Genomic DNA, 24,867 nt, shown 5'->3' on the forward strand with positions numbered 1-24,867 from the left:
AAGGAGATCTAACATGAAAATATTTAACTAAAAGGATAACCTGAGTTCATTTGAAATCTATTACCTGGTTTTCAAAAAGAATTGCATGTAAATTATTTCAGAAATTTCTAACTATTTAAAAAGACTGCTTAACTATTTAATATTAGACCATTCTATGCAAGGAGTGTAATCCTAGTCTCGCATTTTATAAGATCTCATTACATAGAAGAGTGTTCTTAAGATTTTATAGTAAAGTTTCAGAATATAAAATCAGCACACAGAAATCCCTTGCATTCCTATACACTAATAATGAGAAAATAGAAAGAGAAATTAAGGAAACAATTCCATTTACCATTGCAAGAAAAAGAATAAAATACTTAGGAATATATCTACCTAAAGAAACTAAAGACCTATATATAGAAAACTATAAAATACTGGTGAAAGAAATCAAAGAGGACACAAATAGATGGAGAAATATACCATGTTCATGGATTGGAAGAATCAATATAGTGAAAATGAGTATACTACCCAAAGCAATCTATAGATTCAGTGCAATCCCTATCAAGCTACCAACGGTATTTTTCACAGAGCTAGAACAAATAATTTCACAATTTTTATGGAAATACAAAAAAACCTCAAATAGCCAAAGCTATCTTGAGAAAGAAGAATGGACCTGGAGGAATCAACCTACCTGACTTCAGGCTCTACTACAAAGCCACAGTCATCAAGACAGTATGGTACTGGCACAAAGACAGAAATATAGATCAATGGAACAAAATAGAAAGCCCGGAGAAAAACCCACACACCTATGGACACCTTATCTTTGACAAAGGAGGCAAGAATACACAATGGATTAAAGACAATCTCTTTAACAAGTGGTGCTGGGAAATCTGGTCAACCACTTGTAAAAGAATGAAACTAGAACACTTTCTGACATCATACACAAAAATAAACTCAAAATAGATTAAAGATCTAAATGTAAGACCAGAAACTATAAAACTCCTAGAGGAGAACATAGGCAAAACACTCTCCCACATAAATGACAGCAGGATCCTCTTTGACCCACCTCCCAGAATATTGGAAATAAAAGCAAAAATAAACAAATGGGACCTAATTAAACTTAAAAGCTTCTGCACAACAAAGGAAACTATGAGGTGAATGGGAGAAAATAATAGCAAATGAAGCAACTGACAAACAACTAATCTCAAAAATATACAAGCAACTCCTGCAGCTCAATTCCAGAAAAAAAAGCGACCCAATCAAAAAATGGGCCAAAGAACTAAATAGACATTTCTCCAAAGAAGACATACAGATGGCTAACAAACACATGAAAAGATGCTCAACATCACTCATTATCAGAGAAATGCAAATCAAAACCACAATGAGGTACCATTGCACGCCAGTCAGAATGGGTGCGATCCAAAAGTCTACAAGCAATAAATGCTGGAGAGGGTGTGGAGAAAAGGGAACCCTCTTACACTGTTGGTGGGAATGCAAACTAGTACAGCCACTATGGAGAACAGTGTGGAGATTCCTTAAAAAACTGGAAATAGAACTGCCATATGACCCAGCAATCCCGTTGCTGGACACACCGAGGAAACCAGAATTGAGAGACACGTGTATTCCAATGTTCATCACAGCACTGTTTATAATAGCCAAGACATGGAAGCAACCTAGATGTCCATCAGCAGGTGAATGGATAAGAAAGCAATGGTACATATACACAATGGAGTATTACTCAGCCATTAAAAATAATTCATTTGAATCAGTTCTAATGATGTGGATGAAACTGGAGCCTATTATACAGAGTGAAGTAAGCCAAAAGAAAAACACCAATACAGTATACTAATGCATATATATGGAATTTAGAAAGATGGTAATCATAACCCTGTATACGAGATAGCAAAAGGGACACAGATGTATAGAACAGTCTTTTGGACTCTGTGGGAGAGGGAAAGGGTGGGATGATTTGGGAGAATGGCATTGAAACATGTATAATATCATACGTGAAACAAATCACCAGTCCAGGTTCGATGCATGTTATTGGGTGCTTGGGGCTGGTGCACTGGGACGACCCAGAGGGATGGTACAGGGAGGGAAGAGGGAGGGGAGTTCAGGATGGGGAACACGTGTATACCTGTGGCGGATTCATGTTGATGTATGGCAAAACCAATACAATATTGTAAAGTAGTTAGCCTCCAATGAAAATAAAGAAATTTATATTAAAAAAATTTAAAAATCAGCTGAAACTTAAAAAAAAAAAAAAAATATTTTAGGGGGTGTCTGACTTAAGTAGGGTCTCTGGTGGCTCAGACAGTAAAGATTTTGCCTGCAGTGCAGGAGGCCCGGGTTCAGTCCCTGGGTCAGGAAGATCCCCTGGAGAAGGGAATGGCTACCCACTCCAGTATTCTTGCCTGGAGAATCCCAGGGACAGAGGAGCCTAGAGGGCTACAGTCCATGGAGTCACATAGAGTTGGACATGACTGAGCAACTAACACTTCCATTTGTACTTTTTGACTAAAGTAGACATCCTCATGGATGTTGATATTTTGATTATCATTTCTGTGATATGTGTCATAGAATTGTAGTTCTTTTAAACCTGGAAGGAGACTCAGACATTGTATTCTATAATACCTTCATTGTATAGATAAGTCTACTGAGACCTGTAGAAGTTACTGTGATTTATACTAGGCCATAAGACTAACAGGTAGCAGAATCAAGACTTAATGACCCAGTGTGCCTCATATTAGGTCAGTTGTGCATTGTGCAGATGCAAAGACGTGGAAAATAAGGAAAACACTGTTCTTTTCTTTTTTAGTTTTGTATAAAATCATCTTTCATGTCTTTTATACCCCTGAAATTGGTTAAAGTGAATTTTTCTCAGAAACCAGCAGAGAGATTTAAGTTGGGTTTGTCCAACACTCTCTTTTGAAATGGTCTATGCAAAAATCAGCTTTCTCTGCAGATACTAATGATGTAACAATTATATCAGTTCTGTTTAACAAGGTGGGAGGTAAAATGTTGTCATTTTAGCTTTTGTAATTTACATAATAACTTACGTTAATTTTTAGTATAATTAAATGTAAACTTATACCAAAACCATATCGAGCTGTATCTACGGATCATATGGGCTAAGGCATAGTAATATTCATGTTGGAAATTTATAAAAGAGTGTAAGTAAATACAAAGGTAATGGGGAAGGGTATATTTTAGTATTAATAAATTAGCGGGAAAATACCATGCCACACCACAGGAGGAAGAAAAGATGTTTGTATGTGTGTATATGTATGTATGCATGTGTACATGTGTAGCCAATGTAAACACATAGACACATACACAGGGTTATAGTTAAATACTAATTTTAACTAAAGCTGGTGGTACAAATGAACTTACTTATAAAACAGAAATAGAGTCACAGATATAGAAAACAAACTTATGGTTACCAAAGGGGAAAGAATGGGAAGGGATAAATTGGGAGATTGGATTTGACATATACACACTCTTATATATAGATAACTAATAAGAACCAACTAGAGTGTGCATTGGTGGTATAGTGGTGAGCGTAGCTGCCTTCCAAGAACCTACTAGAAAACTACTCAGTACTCTGTAATGACCTATGTGGGAACAGAATCTAAAAAAGAGTGGGTATATGTACATGTATAGCTGATTCACTTTGCTGTAGAGCAGAAACTAACACAACATTGTAAGTCAACTGTACTCTAATAAAATTGTTTTTAAAACATGAGGCAAGACCTATAGTTTTAATGGAAAGACAGTAAAAATATAGTGTTGGATTCTAATGGCATTTATATTAGGCAATCAACTTCAGTGGCTAGAAAGGGGAATCTAAAATTTTGGTAAATAAAGCACCTAGAATCACTTTCAAGGATTTGATTTAATTTGTGGCCTAAGTTTTCTGGATTTAAAACATTATGTATTTTTTGCTGTGTGATAGTTTAGACATTTGTTTTGTGACAATTAAATGATATGGGTGATAAGAAACACTAACAATATAAATTATTCATCCATCTTTTTAATGTTTTCATATATAGGATTGTTTTAGTGGGGGGTTTGTGGTCACGTATTCCAATGTGATTCTGGCAGCTGTGTCTTTTTCTGATTGGCTTAAAAAAAATGATGGTGGGTTATAGAGACTGCTCTATGATGTACAGATTCTTTAAACAGTATTTTTCAAATTTGAGCTTTATATATTATTGCCTATGTGGCCTGATGCTGTTTTGTGTTTGGTTAATTTAGATAGCCAGTCTGCTACATCTCATTTATTGTAGCTGTAGACTTTCATGGTCATTAGATTTCTTCAATTAAAACAAGCAAAATTAAATAAAATGCTTCCCACACTCTGTATATCTAGCATATGATTAGCAAAGCTGAATTATAGTTAATGTAGTTTTAATAAATCTAGATTTGTTATGAAGAATTGTTCCATTTCTCAAGACAGCCTTTACATTTGGTAAGTATTCAGTAATAGGTCACTAGTAAAAGATATCTGATATTTCACCACCTAAGTCCTATACTTCTCTGAACACTGTCCAGGTTAGAAAAAATATGTTAGGATTCTTCTTTAGTAGATGACTGACATGACTTAATTTTTTATGTTGTCAAAATAAGCATGATCATATTTGGTAGCTTTTGAACCGTTTATATTCACTTTTAAAAAAAATTATTTATTTTATTTGGAGGATAATTACTTTACAATATTGTGATGGCTTTTGCCATACATCAACATGAATTGGCCATAGGTATACATGTGTCACCCTATCCTCCCACATCCCTCCCACTTTATCCCTCTAGGTTGTTCCAGAGCACTGGCTTTGGGTACCTTGCTTCAAATATCGAACTTGCACTGGTCATCTATTTTACATATGGTAATGTATATGTTTCAATGCTATTCTCTCAAATCATCCCACCCTCTCCTTTTTGCACAGAGTCCAAAAGTCTGTTCTTTACACCTGTGTCTCCTTTGCTGCCCTGTTCATAGGATCATCAGTAGCATCCTTCTAGATTCTATATATATGCATTAATATACAGTATTTGTCTTTCTCTTTCTGACTTATTTCACTCTGTATAATAGGCTCTATGTTCATCCACCTAATTAGAACTGACTTAAGTGTATTCTTTTGTATACCTGAGTAATATTCCATTGTGTATATGTACAACTTCCTTATCCACTCATTGGCCGATGGACATCTTGGTTGCTTCCATGTCCTAGCTATTATAAATAGTGCTGCAATGAATACTGGAGTACATGTGTCTCTTTTGGTGATGGTTTCCTTGGAGTATATGCCCACCAGTGGGATTGCTGGGCTGTATGGCAGTTCTATTCCCAGTTTTTTAAGGAATATCGACACTGTTCTCCATAGTGACTGTACCAGTTTGCATTCCTACCAGCAGTTTTAGAGGGTTTCCTTTTCTCCACACCCTCTCCAGCATTTATAGTTTGTAGAACGTTTGATGATGGCCATTCACTGGTGTAAGATGACACCACATTGTAGTTTTTATTTGCATTTCTCTTAAAGTTTGTATGGAATGCTTATTATTCTCTCAAATAAAATACATATTTTTAATGCTACTAGTATTTTAGGACAGAGGAGGCAATGGCACCCCACTCCGGTACTCTTGCCTGGAAAATTCCATGGATGGAGGAGCCTGGTGGGCTGCTGTCTATGGGGTCACACAGAGTTGGACACGACTGAAGTGACTTAGCATAGCATAGAATAGTATTCTAGGAATTTCCAAAGGTGATGATTTGTTGATTTCATTAGCACAAACTCAGCAATATTTTTAGTCTCTGAATCTTTTTTAACTTTTTATTTTATATTAGAGTATAGTAGGTTAACAATGTTTTGATAGTTTTAGCTGTACAGTGTAGTGAATCAGTTACACACACACACACACATATATATATATATACACACATACATATACATATAGATGTTTCAGTTCAGTTCAGTTGCTCAGTCATGTCTTACTCTTTGTGACCCCATGGACTGCAGGACACCAGCCCCCCCTGTCTATCACCAGTTCACAGAGTTTACTCACACTCATGTCCATTGAGTCAGGGATGCCATCCAGCCATCTCATCTTCTGTCATCCGCTTCTCCTCCCAACTTCAATCTTTCCCAGCATCAGGGTCTTTTCAAATGAGTCAGTTCTTCGCATCAGGTGGCCAAAATATTGGTGTTTCAGCTTCAGCATCAGTCCTTCCAATGAATATTCAGGACTGATTTTCTTTAGGATGGACTGGTTGGATCTCCTTGCAGTCCAAGGGACTCTCAAGAGTCTTCTCCAACACCACAGTTCAAAAGCATCAATTCTTAAGCACTCAATTTTCTTCATAGTCCAACGCTCACATCCATACATGACTACTAGAAAAACCATAGCTTTGACTAGATGGACCTTTGTTGGTAAAGTAATATCTCTGCTTTTTAATATGATGTCTAGTTTGGTTATAACTTTTCTTTCAAGGAGCAAGCGTCTTTTATTTTCATAGCTGCAGTCACCATCTGCAGTGATTTTGGAGCCCCTAGAAATCAAGTCTGTCACTGTTTCCACTGTTCACCCATCTTTTTGCCATGAGGAGATGGACTTGATGCCATGATCTTAGTTTTCTGAATGTTGAACTTTAAGTCAACTTTTTCACTCTCCTCTTTCACTTTCATCAAGAGGCTTTTTAGTTCTCTTCGCTTTCTGCCATAAGGGTGGTGTCATCTGGATATCTGGGTTTATTGATATTTCTCCCAGAAATCTTGATTCCAGCTTGTGCTTCATCCAGCCCAGCATATCTCATGATGTAGTCTGCATATAAGTTAAATAAACAGGGTGACAATATACAGCCTTGATATATTCCTTTCTTGATTTGGAACCAGTCTGTTGGTTCCATGTCCAGTTCTAACTGTTGCATACAGATTTCTCAAGAGGCAGGTCAGGTTGTCTGGTATTCCCATCCCTTGAAGAATTTTCCACATTTTGTTGGGATCTGCACAGTGCAAGGCTTTGGCATAGTCAATAAAGCAAAAATAGATGTTTTTCTGGAACTCTCTTGCTTTTTCCATGTTGGCAGTTTCCATGTTGGATGTTGGCAATTTGATCTCTGGTTCCACTGCCTTTTCTAAAACCAGCTTGAACATCTGAAAGTTCACGGTTCATGTACTGTTGAAGCCTGGCTTCGATAATTTTGAGCATTACTTTACTAGCGTGTGAGATCAGTGCAATTAGCAGTAGTTTGAGCATTCTTTGGCATTGCCTTTCTTTGGGATTGGAATGAAAACTGACCTTTTCCAATCCTGTGGCCACTGCTGAGTTTTCCAAATTTGCTGGCATATTGAGTGCAGCAGTTTCACTGCATCATCTTTTAAGACTTGAAATAGCTCCATCACCTCCACTAGCTTTGTTCATAGTGATGCTTCCTAAGGCCCACTTGACTTCACATTCCAGGATTCTGACTCTAGATGAGTGATCACACCATTGTGATTATCTGGGTCATGAAGATGTTTTTAATATAGTTTTTCTGTGTATCCTTGCCACCTCTTCTTAATATCTTCTGCTTCTGTTAGGTCCATAGCATTTCTGTCCTTTATTGTGCCCATCTTTGCATGAAATATTCCCTTGGGATCTCTGATTTTCTTGAAGAGATCTCGAGTCTTTCCCATTCTGTTATTTTCTTCTATTGCTTTGCATTGATCACTGGGGAAGGCTTTAATATCTCTCCTGGTATTCTTTGGAACTCTGCATTCAAATGGGTATATCTTTCCTTTTCTCCTTTGCCTTTAGTTTCTATTCTTTTCACAGCTATTTGTATATGTGTATCTATATATCTATATGTATATCTATATATCTATATACATACATACATATATGTCTATTATTTTCTTATTTAGGTTGTTGCATAATATTGAGAAGAGTTCCCTGTGCTATACAGTAGGTCCTTGTTGGTTATCTACTTTAAATATGATAGTGTGTACATCTCAGTCCCAAAGGCCCAAACTATCCCTTTTCCTCACCCTTTCCCTGGTGACTCAGCTGGTAAAGAACCTGCCTTCCAGTGCAGGATATGTAAGAGACATGGATTCAGTCCCTGTGTTGGGAAGATCTGCTGGAAAATGGAATGGAAACCACTCCATTATTCTTGCCTGGGAAATCCCTTGGACAGAGGAGCCTTTCTGTCCAGGTAACCATAAACTCCTTCTCTAAATCTGTGAGTCTGTTTCTGTTTTGTAAATTCATTTGTATCATTTCTTTTTAGATTCTTCTTATAAGCAATATCATATGATATTTCTCTTTCTCTGTTTGACTTTTCACTCAGTATGAAAAGTTCTAGGTCCATCCATGTTGCTTCAAATGGCATTATTTCATTCTTTTATCTATTCCTCTGTTAATGGGTATTTAGGATGCTTCCATGTCTTGGTTATTGTAAATAGTACTGCAATGAACAGTGGGATGCACATATCCTTTTGGGTCATGTTTTAGTCTGGATATATGGTCAGCAGTGGGATTTCAGGGTCATATATTACCTTAATTTTTAGTTTTGGAAGGAACCTCCATACTATTCTCCATAATGGCTATACTAATTTACATTCCCACCAACAGTGTACGAGGATTCCCTTCTCTCCACACCCTTTGCAACATTTACTCTTTGTAGATTTTTTGTTGATAGCCCTTCTGGCTGGTGTGAGTTGGTACTCATTGTGGTTTTGATTTGCATTTCTTTAATAAATAGCAATGTTCAACATCTTTTCATATGCTTCTTGATCATCTGTGTGTCTTCTTTGGAAAAACATCTATTTAGGTATTATGCCCATTTTTTGTTTGGGTTGTTTGTTTCCATGATGCTAAGCTCCATGAGCTGTTCATAAATTTTGGAGACAAATGCAGTGTCAGTCAAATCATTTGCAAATATTTTCTCCCAATCTGTGGGTTGTCTTTTTGTTTTGTTTATGATTTCCTTCACTGTTTAAAAGCTTTTGAATTTAATTAGGCCCCATTTGTTTATTTCTGTTTTTATTTTTATTGCTCTGGGGATGGATTGAAAAATACATTGCTCAATTTATGTCAGAGAGTGTGCTGCTTATGTTTTCTTCTAAGTGGTTTATGGTGTCAGGTCTCACATTTAGATATTAAATTTTGAGCTTATTTTTGTGTATGGTATTAAAGGAAGTTCTAATTTCAGTTTTTTCATATAGCTTTCCAGCTTACCCAGCATCATTTGTTGATTAAACTGTATTTCCACCATTTTATAATCTTGACTCCTTCCTTTGTCATAGATTAATTGACTGTAGGTGTGTGGGTTTATCTCTGGAGTTTCAATCTGATTCTGCTGAGCTATATGTCTGTTTTTGTTCTAGTGCCATACTGTGTTGGTGACTATAACTTTATAATATAGTCTGAAGCCAGGGAGCCTGATTAGTCAAGGTCCTCCCACCCCCACCACCCCCCACCATCATTCAGGATTCCTTTGGCTATTCAGGGTCTTTTGTGTCTCCATACAAATTTTATGATTTTTTTTTTGTTCTAGTTCTGTGAAAAATGCCATTGGTAATTTCTTAAGGATTGCATTGAATCTGTAGATTGCCTTAGGTAGTATAGTCATTTTCACAGTATTGATTCCTCCAGTCCAAGAACATGGTTTTTCTTTCCATCTGTTTGTGCTATCTTCTGTTTCTTCTATTAGCATCTTATAGTTTTAGAAATACAGGTCTTTTGTCTCCTTAGGTAGGTTTATTCCTAGGCATTTTATTCTTTTTGTTTCAATGCTAAATGGGATTGTTTCCTTAATTTCTCTTTCTGATCTTTTATTGTTAATGTATAGAAATGCCACAGATTTCTGTTGTAAATTGCAACTTTACCAATTTCATTGATGAGTTCTAACAGTTTTCTCATAGTGTCTTTAGGCTTTTCTATGTATAGTATCATGTCATCTGCACATAGTGACTGTTTTACTTCTTTTCCAATTTGGATTCCTTTTCTTTCTTTCTCTTCTCTGATTGCATTACCTACTACTTCCAAAATTATGTTGAGTAAAAGTGCTGAGAGTGGACATCCTTGTGTTGTTTTGATCTTAGAGAAAATAACTTTCAGCTTTTCATCATTGAGTATGATGTTAGTTGTAGGTTTAGTTGTATAATGTTAGTTGTAGGTTTGTTGTAGATGGCCTTTATTATGTTGAGATATATTCCCTCTTTGCCCACTTTCTTGAGAGTTTTGATCATAAGCAGATTTTGAATTTTGTCAAAAGTGTTTATCCTTTTCTTCTAGTTTGTCTAGTTTATCAGCATATAGTTATTTGTAGTAGTCTCTTTTTTTTCATTTCTAATTTTATTGATTTGAATCCTCTCCCCTTTTTTCTTGATGATTCCGGTAAAGGATTAACAATTTTGTTTTATCTTTTCAAAGAACCAGCTCTTAGTTTCATTGATCTTTCCTATTGTTTTCATTGTCTCTCTTTCATTTATTTCTATTCTAAACTTATGATTTCTTTCGTTCTACTGACTTGGGTTTTGTTTGTTCTTTCTCTACTTGCTTTAGTTGTAAGGTTAGGTTATTAATTTGAGATTTTTCTTGTTTCTTGAGGTAAGCGTTTATTGGTATAAATTTCCCTCTCAGAACTGCTTTTGTTGCATCTCATAGGTTTCGGATTGTTGTGATTTCATTTTCATTTGTCTCTTGGTGTTTTTTGATTTCCTCTTTGAATTCTTCAGTGATCCATTGGTTATTTAGTAGCGTGTTGTTTAGCCTTCAGGTGTTTGTGATTTTTTACAGGTTTTTTCTTGTAGTTTATTTTTAATCTCATAGTGTTTTGGTCAGAAAATATGCTTGATATGCTTGCAGTTTTCTTAAATTTACCAGGGTTCACTTTGTGGCCCCACATGTAGTCAGTCTTGGAGAATGTTCCCTGTGTACTTGAGCAGAATGTGTATTCTGCTACTTCTAAATTGAATGTTCTATAAGTATCAGTTAAGTCTATCTAGTCTTATGTGTCATTTAAGGCCTATGTTTCCTTACTTATTTTCTGTCTGGATCATTTGTCCATTGATAAAAGTGGTGTGTTAAAGTTCCTTACTATCACTGTATTACTGTCAGTTTCTCTCTTTATGGCTGTTAGTATTTGCTGTATACACTGAGGTACTCCTATGTTGAGTGCATATATATTTAAAACTCTTATATCTTCTTCTTGGGTTGATCCATTGATCATTATGTAATGTCCTTCTTTGTCTTTTATAATAGTCATTTTAAAGTATATTTTGTCTGCTATGAGTATTGCTACTGCAGCTTTCTTTTGATTTCCATTTGCATGGACTACCTTCTTCTGTCCCCTCACTTTCAGTCTGTACGTGTCCCTAGATCTGAGGTAGGTCTGTCTCATGTAGACAGCATATATACAGGTCTTATTTTTGTATTGATTCAGCTGGTCTCTGTCTTTTGGCTGGAGCACTTAATCCATTTACCTTTAAGGTAATTACTGGTATGTGTCTTCTTGCTGTCATTTTCTTAATTGTTTTGGGTTTGTTTTTGTAGGTCTTTTTCTTCTCCTGTTTTATTCTTTTCTCTTTTTGTTTGATGGTCATTTTTGTGTTATGCTTGGGTTGCCTTTTCTTTTATATATGTGCATCTATTGTAGTTTTTGGGTTTGCTGCTCCCATGAGGTTTTGATATAGCAGTCTATATGTGTACAAAGTTTTTTAAGTTGCTGGTCTCTTCCCCACCTAGAGGAGTTCCTTTAGTATTTGTTGCAAAGCTGGTCTGGTAGTACTGAATTCTCTTAGCTTTTGCTCTTTGAAAAGTTTTTGACTTCTCCATCAAATCTGAATGATAGCCTTGCTGAACACAGTATTCGTGGTTGTAGATTCTTCCCTTTTATCACTTTAAATATATCTTGCCACTCCTTTCTGGTCTGCAGAGTTTCTGCTGAGAAATCAGCTCATAACCTTATCGGTGTTCCTGTGTATGTTATTTTTTGTTTTTCCCATGTTGCTTTTAATATTTTTTCTTTGTCTTTAATTTTTGTCAATTTTATTATTGTGTGTCTTGGCATGTTCCTCTTTGAATTTATCCTGCTTAGGACTCTGCACTTCTTGGACTTAGGTGATTGTTTCTTTCTCATGTTAGGGATGTTTTCAGCTATTATCTCTTCAGACATTTTCTCAGGTCCTTCTCTCTCCCTTCTCCTTGGACCCTTCTAATGTGAATGTTGGTGTGTGTACTGTTGTCCTAGAGGTGTCTTGCTGCTCCTGCTACTGCTAAGTCACTTCAGTCGTGTCCAACTCTGTGTGACCCCATAGACGTCAACCCACTAGGCTCTCCTACCCCTGGGATTCTCCAGGCAAGAACACTGGAGTGGGTTGCCATTTCCTTCTCCAATGCATGAAAGTGAAAAAGTGAAAGTGAAGTCGCTCAGTTGTGTCCAGCTCTTAGCGACCCCATGGACTGCAGCCTGCCAGGCTCCTCCATCCATGGGATTTTCCAGGCAAGAGTACTGGGGTGGTATGCCATTGCCTTCTCCGAGAGGTGTCTTAGACTGTCTTAATTTATTTTCATTCTTTTTTCTTTATTCTGTTTCATGACAATAATTTCTACCATTCTGTCTTCCAGGTTACTTATCTTCTGACTCAGTTATTCTGTTATTGATTCCATCTAAAGTATTTTTCATTTCAGTTATTGTGTTGTTCATCTCTGTTTGTTTGTTCTTTAGTTCTTCTGGGTCTTTGAGCATTTTTTACATCTTCCCAGTCCTTGCCTTCTTTCTTTGAGATCCAGGATCATCTTCCCTATCATTTTTCTGAATTCTTTTTCCAGAATGTTGCCTGTCTTCACTTCGCTTGGTTGATTACTGGGGTTTTATATTGTTCTTTCATCTGGGACATAATCTTTTGCCATTTCATTTTGTTTAACTCACTTCAGTTGTGGTTTTTGCTCCACAGAGTTCAAGATTGTAGTTATTCTGCTTCTGGTGTCTGTTTCCTCATAGATGAGGCTATATAAAAGGCTTGTGGAATCTTCCTAATGGGAGGGTCTGGTGGTGGGTACAGTTGGGTTTTGTTTCCCTATTGGGTAAGGCTGTACTCAGTAGAACCTTAATCTGCTTGTATGCTGATGACTGGAGCTTTGTTCCCTTCACGTTGGTTGTTTGGCCTGACACTGCCCAGCACTGGAGCCTACAAGTTGTTTGATGGAGCTAATGGTGCCCTTCAGGAGGGCTCATGCCAGTGAATCTTTCCCAGAACTGTTGCTATTAGCATCTTTGTCCTTGCAGTGAGACACAGCCACCCCTCACCTCTGCAGGAGACCCTCTAATACTAGCAGATCAGTTTGACCTGGTCCCTTATGGGGTTATTACCTTTTGTACACATAAGACTTTGTGTGTGCCCTCTAAGAGTGGAATTTCTGTTTTCCCCTGTCCTGCTGAATTCCTGTAGTCAAATCCCAGTGGCCTTCAAAGTCAGATGCTGGAGATTCCTCTTCTCATTGTTGAACCCAGGTTGGGAAGCCTGACAGAGGGCTGGGAACCTTTACTCTAGTGGGAGAACTTCTGTGGTGTAATTGTTTTCCAGTTTGTGGGTCACGCATTTGGTGGGTATGGGATTTGATTCTGTTGTGATTGTGTCCCTCCTTCCATTTTGCTGTGGTTTCTCCTTTGTTTTTGGGTATCTTTTTTGGTAGGTTCCAACGTTTTTGTATTGATGGTTGTTCAGCAGTTAGTTGTGATTCCAGTGCTCTCACAGGAAGGGTGAGAGTAATCCTTCTACTCTTCCATCTTGAGCTAATCCCCCCTTTTCAAAAGACTTTAAATTGATTTACATTTTTATTACAGAGATGTAGATGTTACATTTAACTGAAAATATATATTCAAAAGGACAAAACTGATTCCTGATATATTTAAGCCCTAATTTCTAATTTTAAAAACCATTATTGACATGTTTCTCTTATAAGAATCCTTTAAATACTCTCTCAGAAGTGTGTTTTACTTAAACTTATATGTAGCCATAAGTGGGGAATATGTTAAGTTGAAGTGCCTTTTTCCTATATGGTTTGTTTTTCCTTCTTCTGTTTATCTTTCCATTGAGCTTTGTTGTGCTTCAGTATTTCCCTTTCAAAGTTGATGCTTGCTTCTGCTTTTTATTCATATATTCCCCTCCCACCTATTTTTTTTTTTTAATGGAGCCACTATACTACAAACTCACAAAACTCTTAAAGAAAATTACGGTTCAACTAAATGCTAATGGCCAACTACTGTAAGGTGGAGTAACATGCTGCACCATGAGGTATGCAAAGGTTAATAGTACAAATAAGTTTAATAACTTTAATTGTTATAGATGTTTTGTGGTTTTCAAACTTCTTAGTTGAATCTTATAACCAAGATCTGAAATGGTTTGGGCAGGGTTATTCCCATTTTATGTATGAGGGAACTAAAGAGCCAATTCTAATAAAAAAAAGTAGAATAAACTGACCTAGGTGGGAACCAGTTTGCCACACTTGTTTTTCAGTCACCAATACAAATTGATACAATTTTGCAAGGCTAAGTATTCTACAATTACTTTCCAACATGTACATCATCTGATCTGTTTTAGTCCACTCTAGTGGTGTTTTGACATTTACATTTTTGCTGTTATTCTTATTTCGAAGTATGATGATACTTGATTTGGTTTACAGTGATCCTGGATTATTCACTCTGTGACAAGGGTACATCAAGATTCTTTTCCAGATTTCTGCATGTATGTTTTAACAGATCTGTAGTTTAAGTGCTTCTTGAAATTTCAGATTGATCAAACTAGCCTATCAACCCACCAATAAAGCAAACAAGTGGATGTTGCTTTGTTACATTAAAACCCCAAATTTAGATTTTTAAAAATCTCTCTTCTTTTGTTTTGATGTGTTTTTTGGAGATATCAATGCTCAGTTCCACAGTCCTATGAAACTGTTGTAATAGAAGTATGGTTTCCTAATAGATTGTTATCAGATCTTTCTCCTTCTGATTAACATGTGATTTCTTCCTCCTAGTAAAATCAGTTGTCAAAAAATGGAGCAGTAGTGTATTTGGTAGTTTGCTTTATACTTTATCAGTATGTTTTTCCAGTGTTAAAACATTGTTGGCTCCCTAAATTGAAAAACATGATCACAAATTTTAAATGTCAGAACATACTATTTTGCTTGCAGTTGAACCTTTATAGTTTTTCTGTTTATCAATAATCACTACGATGTTCCAAAAAAAAAATTTCTAACTCATAATTACCCTTGCCTAAAATTTGTCATTTGATGTTGGAAAGAATAGTAGTCCCTATTTCAAAGTTATTAAATCTTAATTTTACATTACCAACTTTTTTTATGCAGATTAACTAAAATTAGGTGCTGTATATTACTGTTCTAGGGCTGTCATAACTAAGTGCCACATACTAGGTGACTTAAACAACAAATTTGTTTTCTTTCAATTCTGGAGACTATAAGTTCAAGATGTTGTCAGGAGTGGTTTCTTCAGAGGCATCTCTGCTTGACTTGTAGACAGCTGTCTTGAATTGTAGATCCCTGTGCCTTCACGTGCTTTTTCCTGTGTGTGTATCTGTGCCCTGATTTCTTCCTTTTATAAAAACACCAGTCATATTGGACTAAGGCCCACCCTATTGACCTTTAAAGACCCTATCTCCAATACAGTTATATTCTGAGGTACTGTGGGACTTCAGCATATGTATTTGAGGGGCCATGTTTCAGCCCATTAAATATTATATACCTTTTTGTCTTGTTAAGGAAAATGATATTTCTGATAGCATTCGCTTTCCTCAAGTCCTCAAGTCCCAGTATATAGCTTAGTAACTAATGCATAGCATGTGCTTTATGAGTGTTCTTGATTTTTTTGAGTGAGTAAATAAAGAATAAAAGAGTATTATGAGAAGCTAAGTATCATGAGAAGATAAGATAATAATAATACAACATTATTATACCAAGATAGGAAAATTTTTTTCAAAGATGATTCACTCTTAGGAAAAAAATGGATCACTGATAAGTTCATTACTACCTTATTTTGTGTTAAATTGCTGCCACTCTCAAGCTTTCAGAATGGTATAGAACCAGAAGAAAAGTGAGGTGGAGGAAGGAAGGAGGGTTGAAGATGGCGGGGGGGAGAACATTTAAATAGTGAGCATTAATAAATGTAACCTTGGGGAAGCTGAGAAGTGTTGGGTAATAGACAATAATAGGGCAGGGAGCAGAGGAAATAAGAAAGGCCGGAATTGGAAGTGATGACATGGAAGGGTAGAGATAATTTGACAAAGCCAAAGAGCTTGTTGCATACAGATACTAAAATAATTTTGTAGTAATTAGCCAATTGTGTGTGTGTGTGTATTTTTGTGCACATGTTATCTAACTATATATATCTTGGTGCTCAGTTGCTCAGTCATGTCCAACTCTTTGTAACCCCTGCTGAACTCCTCTGTCCATTGGATTCTCCAGGGAAGAATACTGGAGTGGTGGCCATTTCATCCTCCAGGGGAGTGCCTTAAAAAATACATATGCCTGAATTCCCTTTTTAGTTCTAATGAACCATAATCTCTTAGGGTGTGACCCACACTTGTGTATTGAATAAATACTCTAAAAGTAATTTTTTAAAAAACTAAAACATTTGTAAATTACTGTCTAAAAGGCAAACTAGCCATAATTTAGTAATTAATACTTATAGCTATTTGTCTGGGAACATATATCTATAAAAGGCAGATGGCCAGTCAATAAGTTAATATCAGCAATTTTTAAAAGTACAGATTCTGGGGTCATTATGCCCTTTATTTATGTTGAGTATAGCACAGTATAATAAAAATATGAATCATGGGAAATTCCCTGATGGTCCAGTGGTTAAGACTCCATGCTTCCAGTGCAGGGGACATAAGTTCAATGCCTGGTTGAGGAACTAAGATCCCACATGCCACATGACCTGGCCAAAAAAAAAAAATACTGATCATGAATAATATGGAAAATTATTTATATTCCTCACACTCTAAGGAAAAAATGTTTATATTATTAAATTGAGATATATTGTTATCACAAAGTCAGTTCTATTCAAATTTGACATAATTCCATTATTCTGAATGAATCTGCTGTTTCCCTATTTCCTTTATGTATTTTAAAAAATAAATTCTTCATACATATTTTTCTGTTTTTTTAAAAGGTAATTAAAGATAATTTTGAAGATTCTTACTGATTTTACCTTTACAAAGTTAAAATCTTTCTTATTAAAAGTAAGTTTTTTTCCATTCCCATTTTATGAAATTGGTTGGATTGTTTTGGACTGTCCACTCCCATAAGGTCAAACAATTATTGTGCTAAGCATTAAGAATGCAGAGTTGAATGTGATATTACCGGATACAGGAAGCTCACTGTCTAGTGGGTAAGACAAGGTAATAAGCTATTAGTTATATGGTGGCTGTCTCTTGGGAAAAGTCTTTGCTAATCTAGAGCATTTTCATGTCAGAAATTTTATTGTGTAATACTGCTAAAAATCGAAGGACATATTGCATTTTTAAATGGTAGGCATATATGGATTTTAATTAGAAGAGGCATTAGACAGACATTTCCATTCAAAGACTTGCTTAGTTTTGGTGAAACTAAGTAAGATAGAGTATAGCTGTTTCTTAGCTCTGAACATTTTTTAAAAATGATGTTACGACCCAGGTTTTAATGATGATTGTAAAGGTGGCAGAAGCTGAAGTGCCTTATTAAACATAAAAATATTGTATTGTGTTCAATATAATATCACAGACTTGGAGAGGACCTTAAAGAACAATCTAATGTAATTTTTGTTATGTGGGAACACTGAGGTAGAGTGGTTTGTGATTTGGCCAAGGTTGCTTAGCTTATGAATGACAGAGCTAGAAGCAAAACTTAGTCTGTGACTTTTCCACCAGTGTTCTTTCCACTGGAGAAAACTCCCAATAAATTATGTTTTTGTTACAGTCCATACTTTGAAGACTTTTACTGCATTCATAATATATGGTATAAAATCAGCTAATTGTAGTATTAATGAGTATGCAATTTGATGTTGCTTTTGGTATACATATATTGCAAAGATGCATAAAGATATGCCATACTTTAATGTAATTACAAAATGTCAGTTACAAAATATATGTACTTGCATTAAAAAAAGTCCTTAACATTTTTACAGAAAAGACCCCTTTTCAAAGAGGAAACTCACTCTCATAGCTACTTAAAAGTGTCTAGTGAAATACTCTTTTGATGTATAAGAAACATCCAGGGACAAGCTGCTTGTATATCTTGGAAATTAATCCTTTGTCAGTTGTTTCGTTTGCTATTCTTCCATTTTGAGGGTTGTGTTTTCACTTTGTTTAATTTCCTTTGCTATGCAAAAGCTTTTAAGTTTAATTAGATCTCACTTACTTGTTTTTGTTTTTGTTTCCATTATTCTAGGAGGTGGGTCATAAGGGATGTTGCTATGATTTATGTCATACTGTGTTCTGCCTATGTTTTCTTATAAGAGTTTTGTAGTTTCTGGTCTTACATTTAAGGCTTTAATCCATTTTGAGTTAATATTTGTGTATGGTATTAGGAAGAATTCTAATTTCATTTTTTTGCACATAGTTGTCCAGGTCCTCCAGCACCACTTATTGAAGAAACTGTCTTTTTCCCATTGTATATTCTTGCCTCCTTTGTCAAAGATAAGGTGCCCGTATGTGCATGAGGTGATCTCTGGGCTTTCCATCATGTTCCATTGGTCTGTACTTCTGGTTTTGTGCCAGTACCATATTGTCTTTATGACTGAAGCTTTGTGGTATAGTGTGAAATCAGATAAGTTTATTCTTCTAGTTCCATTCTTCTTTCTCAAGATTGCTTTGGCTATTTGGGGTTTTTTATGATTCCATATGAATGTGAAGTTTTTTTTCTAGTTCTGTGAAAAATGACATTGGTAATCTGATAGAGATTGCATTTAATCTGTAGATTGCTTTTGGTGGTATAGTCATTTTCACAATATTGATTCTTCCAACCTAGGAGCGTGGAATATCCCTCCATCTGTTTATATCATCTTTGATTTCTTTCCTCAGTGTCTTATAGTTTTCTGTATATAGTTCTTCTGTCTCCTTGGATAGGTTTATTCCTAGATATTTTATTCTTTTAGTTGCAATGGTAAATACCAGAAAAACAAACAACCCAATCAAAGTGGGCAAAAGACCTAACTAGACATATCTTCAAAGAAGACATACAAATGGCTAATAAATACATGAAGAGATGCTCAACATCACTCATTAGAGAAATGCAAATCAAAACTACAATGAGATATCACCTCACACCACACAGAATGGCCATAATAAAAAAAAAATCCACAAACAGCAAGTATTGGAGAGGATGTGGGGAAAAGGGAACCCTCCATACTGCTGGTGAGAATGTAAATTGATATAGCAACTATGGAAGACAGTATGGAGATTCTTTAAAAACTAGGAATAAAACCATCATATGACCTAGCAATACCACTTCTAGTCATGTACCCTGAAGAAACCAAAAGTGAAAAAGATACATGTATCCCAGTGTTCATTGCAGTAGTATTTACAATATCCAGGGCATGGAAGGAACCTAGAAGTCCATCAACAGAGGAATGGATAGAGAAGCTGTGGTACATATATACAATGGAATACTACTCAGCCATGAAAGGAATGCATTTGAGTCAGTTCTAATGAGGTAGATGGACCTAGAGCCTATTATACAGAGTGAAGTAAGTCAGAAAGAGAAAAGCAAGTACCATGTATTAACACATATATATGGAATTTAGAAAGATGGTACTGACGTATCTGTTTATAGAGCAGCAATGGAGATCCAGACCTAGAGAACAGACTTATGGACAAGGGTCGGGGAGAAGAGGGAGAAGGTGAGGTGAGTGGGGAGAGTAGCATGGATGCATATACACTAACATATGTAAATAGATAAACAATGGGAATTTGCAGTATGACTCACGGGACTCAAACTGGATCTCTGTAATAACCTAGAGGGATGGTAATGGACGGGAAGTGGGAAGGAGATTCAAGAGGGAGGGGACATATGTACACCTATGATTAATTCATGGTGATGTATGACAGAAATCAAACCAGTATTGTAAAGCAATCATCAATCAAAAGTAAATATTTAAAAAAAGGAACATCCAGGAGCATATTTTTCAGAACTGATACTTCATTTCTGACTGATTAATGAGTCCTAATAAGTAAAGCTAAAATTACTCTGTTGGATTATATAACATGGTAGTTATTTTAGCTACCATGAAGCCTAACTTACTTGGGACCATACTCTTGTCCACTTTGGCCACAGTCACCATTGGTTAATGAGTTAATTAAAAGGTGAATTGATTGAGAACATTTTTGCCATCCAGACCCGAATTAATACAATATAATGGAAAGCTACCATGACTTCTAGACATCGTGATTAACTAGTCATGTGAACTTAAACTCTGTGGGTCTCAGTTTTCTCCCCTATACAGTCAGAAGTTCGGATAATATATCCCAGCTCTTGTTATTTTGTGATACGTAATACATCTGAAAATTTGTTTTTTTTTTAATCCTTACTACTGTGCTGGGGGCTAGAATTATGGTTCACCTGAGTGTAGTCTTGATATATAGAGTCCTATATCAAGGGGTAGAAACAGTTCCAGGGTGGCATGCCTTCTGCCTGACCCAGTTGGTAGGAAATTTGGCATATAATTTATCAGTGTATGTAAAATTTCAATAAAAGTAGGCGTATGGCCTGGAAACATGTTTGGGCTTTGCAGATTTTGTTTATCCACGCCAGTTTCTTTTCCAATGATATGAATAGCTGGACATTTAAATATTTGTATATCACTGACTATTTAAAATATTATAATGAAAGAATTCTTGAGGTTCACAGTTTTTGTCATGTCACAATTTACAAGGTGTTTTACTTTCTCTGCATGTACTTGTGAAGGTCTTAAAAGGCGACTCTTTCAGTTGTTGATTTTTTTTTTTTTTCTGTCTCTACTTGGTTGAAACAGAAGCTGAAGCACAGATTTTGTATGCTTCTGTTTACATGAAATTATAGAGGTGTGGTGTTATCTGTGTGTTACAAAACCCAGGAAATGGGGATGCTAGTAGGCAATGACAGCCCACTCCAGTACTCTTGCCTGGAAAATCCTATGGATAGAGGAGCCTGGTTGGCTGCAGTCCATGGGGTCACTAGGAGTCAAACATGACTGAGCGACTTCACTTTCACTTTTCACTTTCATGCATTGGAGAAGGAAATGGCAACCCACTCCAGTGTTCTTGCCTGGAGAATCCCTGGGACGGGGAGCCTGGTGGGCTGCCGTCTTTGGGGTCTCACAGAGTCGGACACGACTGAAATGACTTAGCAGCAGCAGCAGCAGCAGCAGTAGCGCATTAAACTCTGTGCTAGATTGAAGGAGTTAGACATTAAATTATTTCTGTTGTGATTTCTGGTTCTAAATGGAGCTAATCATAAGATGCTGTAACTATATTTGAGTATTGCTTGGATTTCTTTTTACAGGATGAAGGAGTTGTTAAAGAAATCCCTATTACTCATCATGTTAAGGAAGGATATGAGAAAGCAGATCCTGCGCAATTTGAGTTGCTCAAAGTTCTTGGTCAGGGATCCTTTGGAAAGGTAATGAATGCTTTTTTCCCTCATTTGTTTTTCTTTTAAACATTTAGCAAAAAATTGAATGCATAGGTAGAAATCTGGTAAATTTGCCATTTCTAAATTATCAAATGATACATCCAAAGGAAGGTCTAATTTCACTCCTTTTCTGTTGTTTTTTTAAATCCCATTTCTTTATATTTCTCTGTCATGTTTTCTAATCCCCTGGGAAAATTGATTTCTCAAGGACAATATATAACATGCTATTTATTTGCTGCCTAAATCAAGAAAGTTTGAGTTTTGTAAAACAGGTCTTCTTTCTCTCTTCACATGCTGTCATGATCTCAGCTTTCTCTTGGTGATTTTTTCCTTAGCTCTATCACAGAAGTCAGAATGCATGTATCAATTCATGTATGAATGCATGAATTGTTAATTTATCATCTGTTATAAAAAATATGTGAATGTACAGCTATGGGAAGTACTGGGTAATTTAGGGATTATATAAAACTCCTACCTTCAAAGGGCTTTAATTTCAAGGGAAAAAGCAAAATTGAGGAGGATAAACTCTGACACTCATTATTAAAATTGGTTATTCAGTGCTTACTGATACATGATTATTAGGAAAGAAGTTTGTAGATCTGGTTCCTGAGTTTTGTATACCTAGCATCTAAGATACGAAAAATATTACATACAGGTATTAAGTAATAGCATGTAGGAAACAGCAACAACAGCAGTTTAAGGGAAGGAAGATAGTGAGAAAACTACTAATTTCTAACTTTAGGGTGGCTGAGATTTAGTTTCAAAGAGGAAAGTAAGGCAGTTGAGCATTGCTTCTTTATTATGCTCTGAAATATTTTAAAAGAAAGACAATTATTGAACACCGGGTTTGTGTATACCACTTTTAAAGTAACATTGATGAATATAAAATAGACGTTAATTGTCAAGTAATCTGATATCTGTGCAGTATAAAATACAACATGTAAAATATAGAGAAACATTTTTCAGGACACAAAAAGGACAAACTGAGGTGGATTATTGTTTGGTAGTGAATTGGTACAAGAGGTATATGATGACAAGGAGACAGGACTTGAATAGTTATGCTGGGGGAGAGTAAAACTAGAAGGAGCTTTTAATAGATGTGTGTATCTGTGTGTGTGGTGGGGGGAGTGTATTTATAGAACTGACCTGTAGAGGAGGCATGTGCATACTGAATACCTTTATTTTTTAAAGTTACTAAAAGTACAGTATTTTAAAAAAATATTTTACATACTATTTCTATGATGTTAATTTTAGAAGAACAGAGATGAATTTTCTTTTATATCCCCAATATATAAATGCTTGCATATTGACTTAAATAAAATCTCACCAGGCAAACATTTCAAGCCATTAAAAGTATCTGTCTTGTTATTTGATACACACACACACTTATCCATATGTGTATTTATTTATATCCAGCTTTGTTCCAGAAAGGATTTAAGGCTTTTATAAATGAATACTAAAGAAAATAAAAATAAGTGGGGATGATGATGGAAGCAGAAAAATTAGAACAGGAAAGATGAGTTGAAGCCAGGAATAAACTCTCTTGTTCACAAATGCATGGTATAATGGCCTCAAATTTTTTGGCCTCATCATAAAGAGGCTGATACATTTAATTGTATGGTTATTGACAGAATCTTTAAGAAATATATCAAACAGACCAGAGAAATTTTTCTTATGGAGCTTCATAAAGAAAATACAGTATAACATAATGAAATATCTTCAATAACATCTTCACACTAAATATATAAACATGCTGACAAGTTGTCAATGTGGTCCTTAAAAAATTCAGGGAACGTTCAGCTTTGTGTAGGAACTTTGATTTAACAAGGATATCATGGAAGCCCTTTTAAAAAATTCCTAATACTAAAATACAGAATAGTGACCCTTGTGCAGGTCATCAACCGAAGAAATATTAAGGAAGTGGCTTATTTTTTCCTTCTTAGGATGTGAAAACACTTGCTTGTCAGTATTACATCATTTGCGTAGGCATTGTGTGGTTGGGACTTGTTATATGCCAAACCTAGTCAGGAATTTGGCCAAGGCTGTGAATCAGATAAGTGTAGGAGCAATTCCAAGAAACTTTGAGCTGTAGTCTTATTTATACGATTTCCTATGAAAGTTCCATTGTTAAAATGCAATAAATATATTTTAGCATATATAAACCTTTGTGACATTAAATATCTATACAATCTATTTAATCAGGAAAATACTATGAAAATCAGTTGTAAAATTGTATTTTAAAGATGCACGTATTATCATAAAATATGCATATAAAATTCTGTAGTAAGCACATCAAGTAATGTGTGGATTGAAATGAAGTATACCAATCTACTTATGTTGTTGTTGTTTACTTGCTAAGTCGTGCCTGATTCTTTTGTGACCCCATGGACTATAGCCCACTAGGCTCCTGTGTCCATGGGATTTCCCAGGCAAGAATACTAGTGTGAGTAGTCATTTCCTTCTCCAGGGGATCTTCCCAACCTCAGGATCAAACCTCTGTCTCCTGCTTTGGCAGGCAGATTCTTTACCACTGAGCCACCAAAAGATGCATATAAGATTCTGTAATAAACACACTAAGTAATGTGTGAATTGAAATAAAGTATACTAAATAACTTATTTATTTTAAAACACAATAAAATAAAACACATGAAAACATCTTTGACATTATTAGACTAGCCTTTCATATATTTCACATGTCAAGTCATATTTACACAAAACATACATTTTAACATTCCTTTTTTTTTTTGCTTTTGTGATAGTAAAACCTTTAACTATAGGACTTAAAAATGAATTTTTGAAAATATCAAACCCTTGCCCTCCAAAGTAATTGATTAAGTATATGTGTTTACAACTTAAAATTTCTTGCAGTTGGTCCTTTCTTTCCAGTTAGTGTTAAAACTGTGCAGTTTTTCACTTCACTTCAGCCAGCAAATACTTCTTAATGAAGTCCATATGACAAAGAGAAAGTATGTTGGAGTAATTCACTCATTCATTTCTCTTTTGAACAATTTCTGAGAATTGGATTAGGGTGGTTGTAAAGAAACCTCTCTTATTTATTTTTTTAATTAATTAATTAATTATTTTACTTTACAATATTGTATTGGTTCAGGAGAGATACGTTTTTGGATAACAGTAATTTGAAATCATGCAGCTTCTGTAGTTGATCATGGGAAGAGAGTAGAGTGAGATGATGTTTTCTTATGCTGAGAAAGTTCATCCATTAGACCTGAGAAGAACAAATCAGGTAAT

General features: G+C 35.6%; 1 protein-coding gene and 1 pseudogene across 21 annotated transcripts in view; one reads left to right on the plus strand and one right to left on the minus strand.

Moving 5' to 3' along the window:
• Positions 1–24,867, minus strand: part of LOC133243105 (endogenous retrovirus group PABLB member 1 Env polyprotein-like) — a 486,815-nt pseudogene that overhangs the window by 209,581 nt on the left and 252,367 nt on the right.
• The window catches only part of RPS6KA6 (ribosomal protein S6 kinase A6), a 192,628-nt gene that overhangs the window by 42,570 nt on the left and 125,191 nt on the right, over positions 1–24,867 (plus strand). For all 21 annotated transcript variants that reach the window (XR_009734976.1, XR_009734977.1, XM_061409582.1 and 18 more), the window contains one exon: positions 21,490–21,606. Coding sequence is in view for 19 of the 21 variants with exons in the window: in XM_061409582.1 (XP_061265566.1) it covers positions 21,490–21,606 (117 nt within the window). In the remaining 2 variants the exon portion in view is untranslated. The remainder of the gene's footprint in view (positions 1–21,489; positions 21,607–24,867) is intronic.

Source organism: Bos javanicus, chromosome X (assembly GCF_032452875.1).
Source record: "Bos javanicus breed banteng chromosome X, ARS-OSU_banteng_1.0, whole genome shotgun sequence".
In the NCBI taxonomy this organism is placed as follows: domain Eukaryota; kingdom Metazoa; phylum Chordata; class Mammalia; order Artiodactyla; family Bovidae; genus Bos; species Bos javanicus.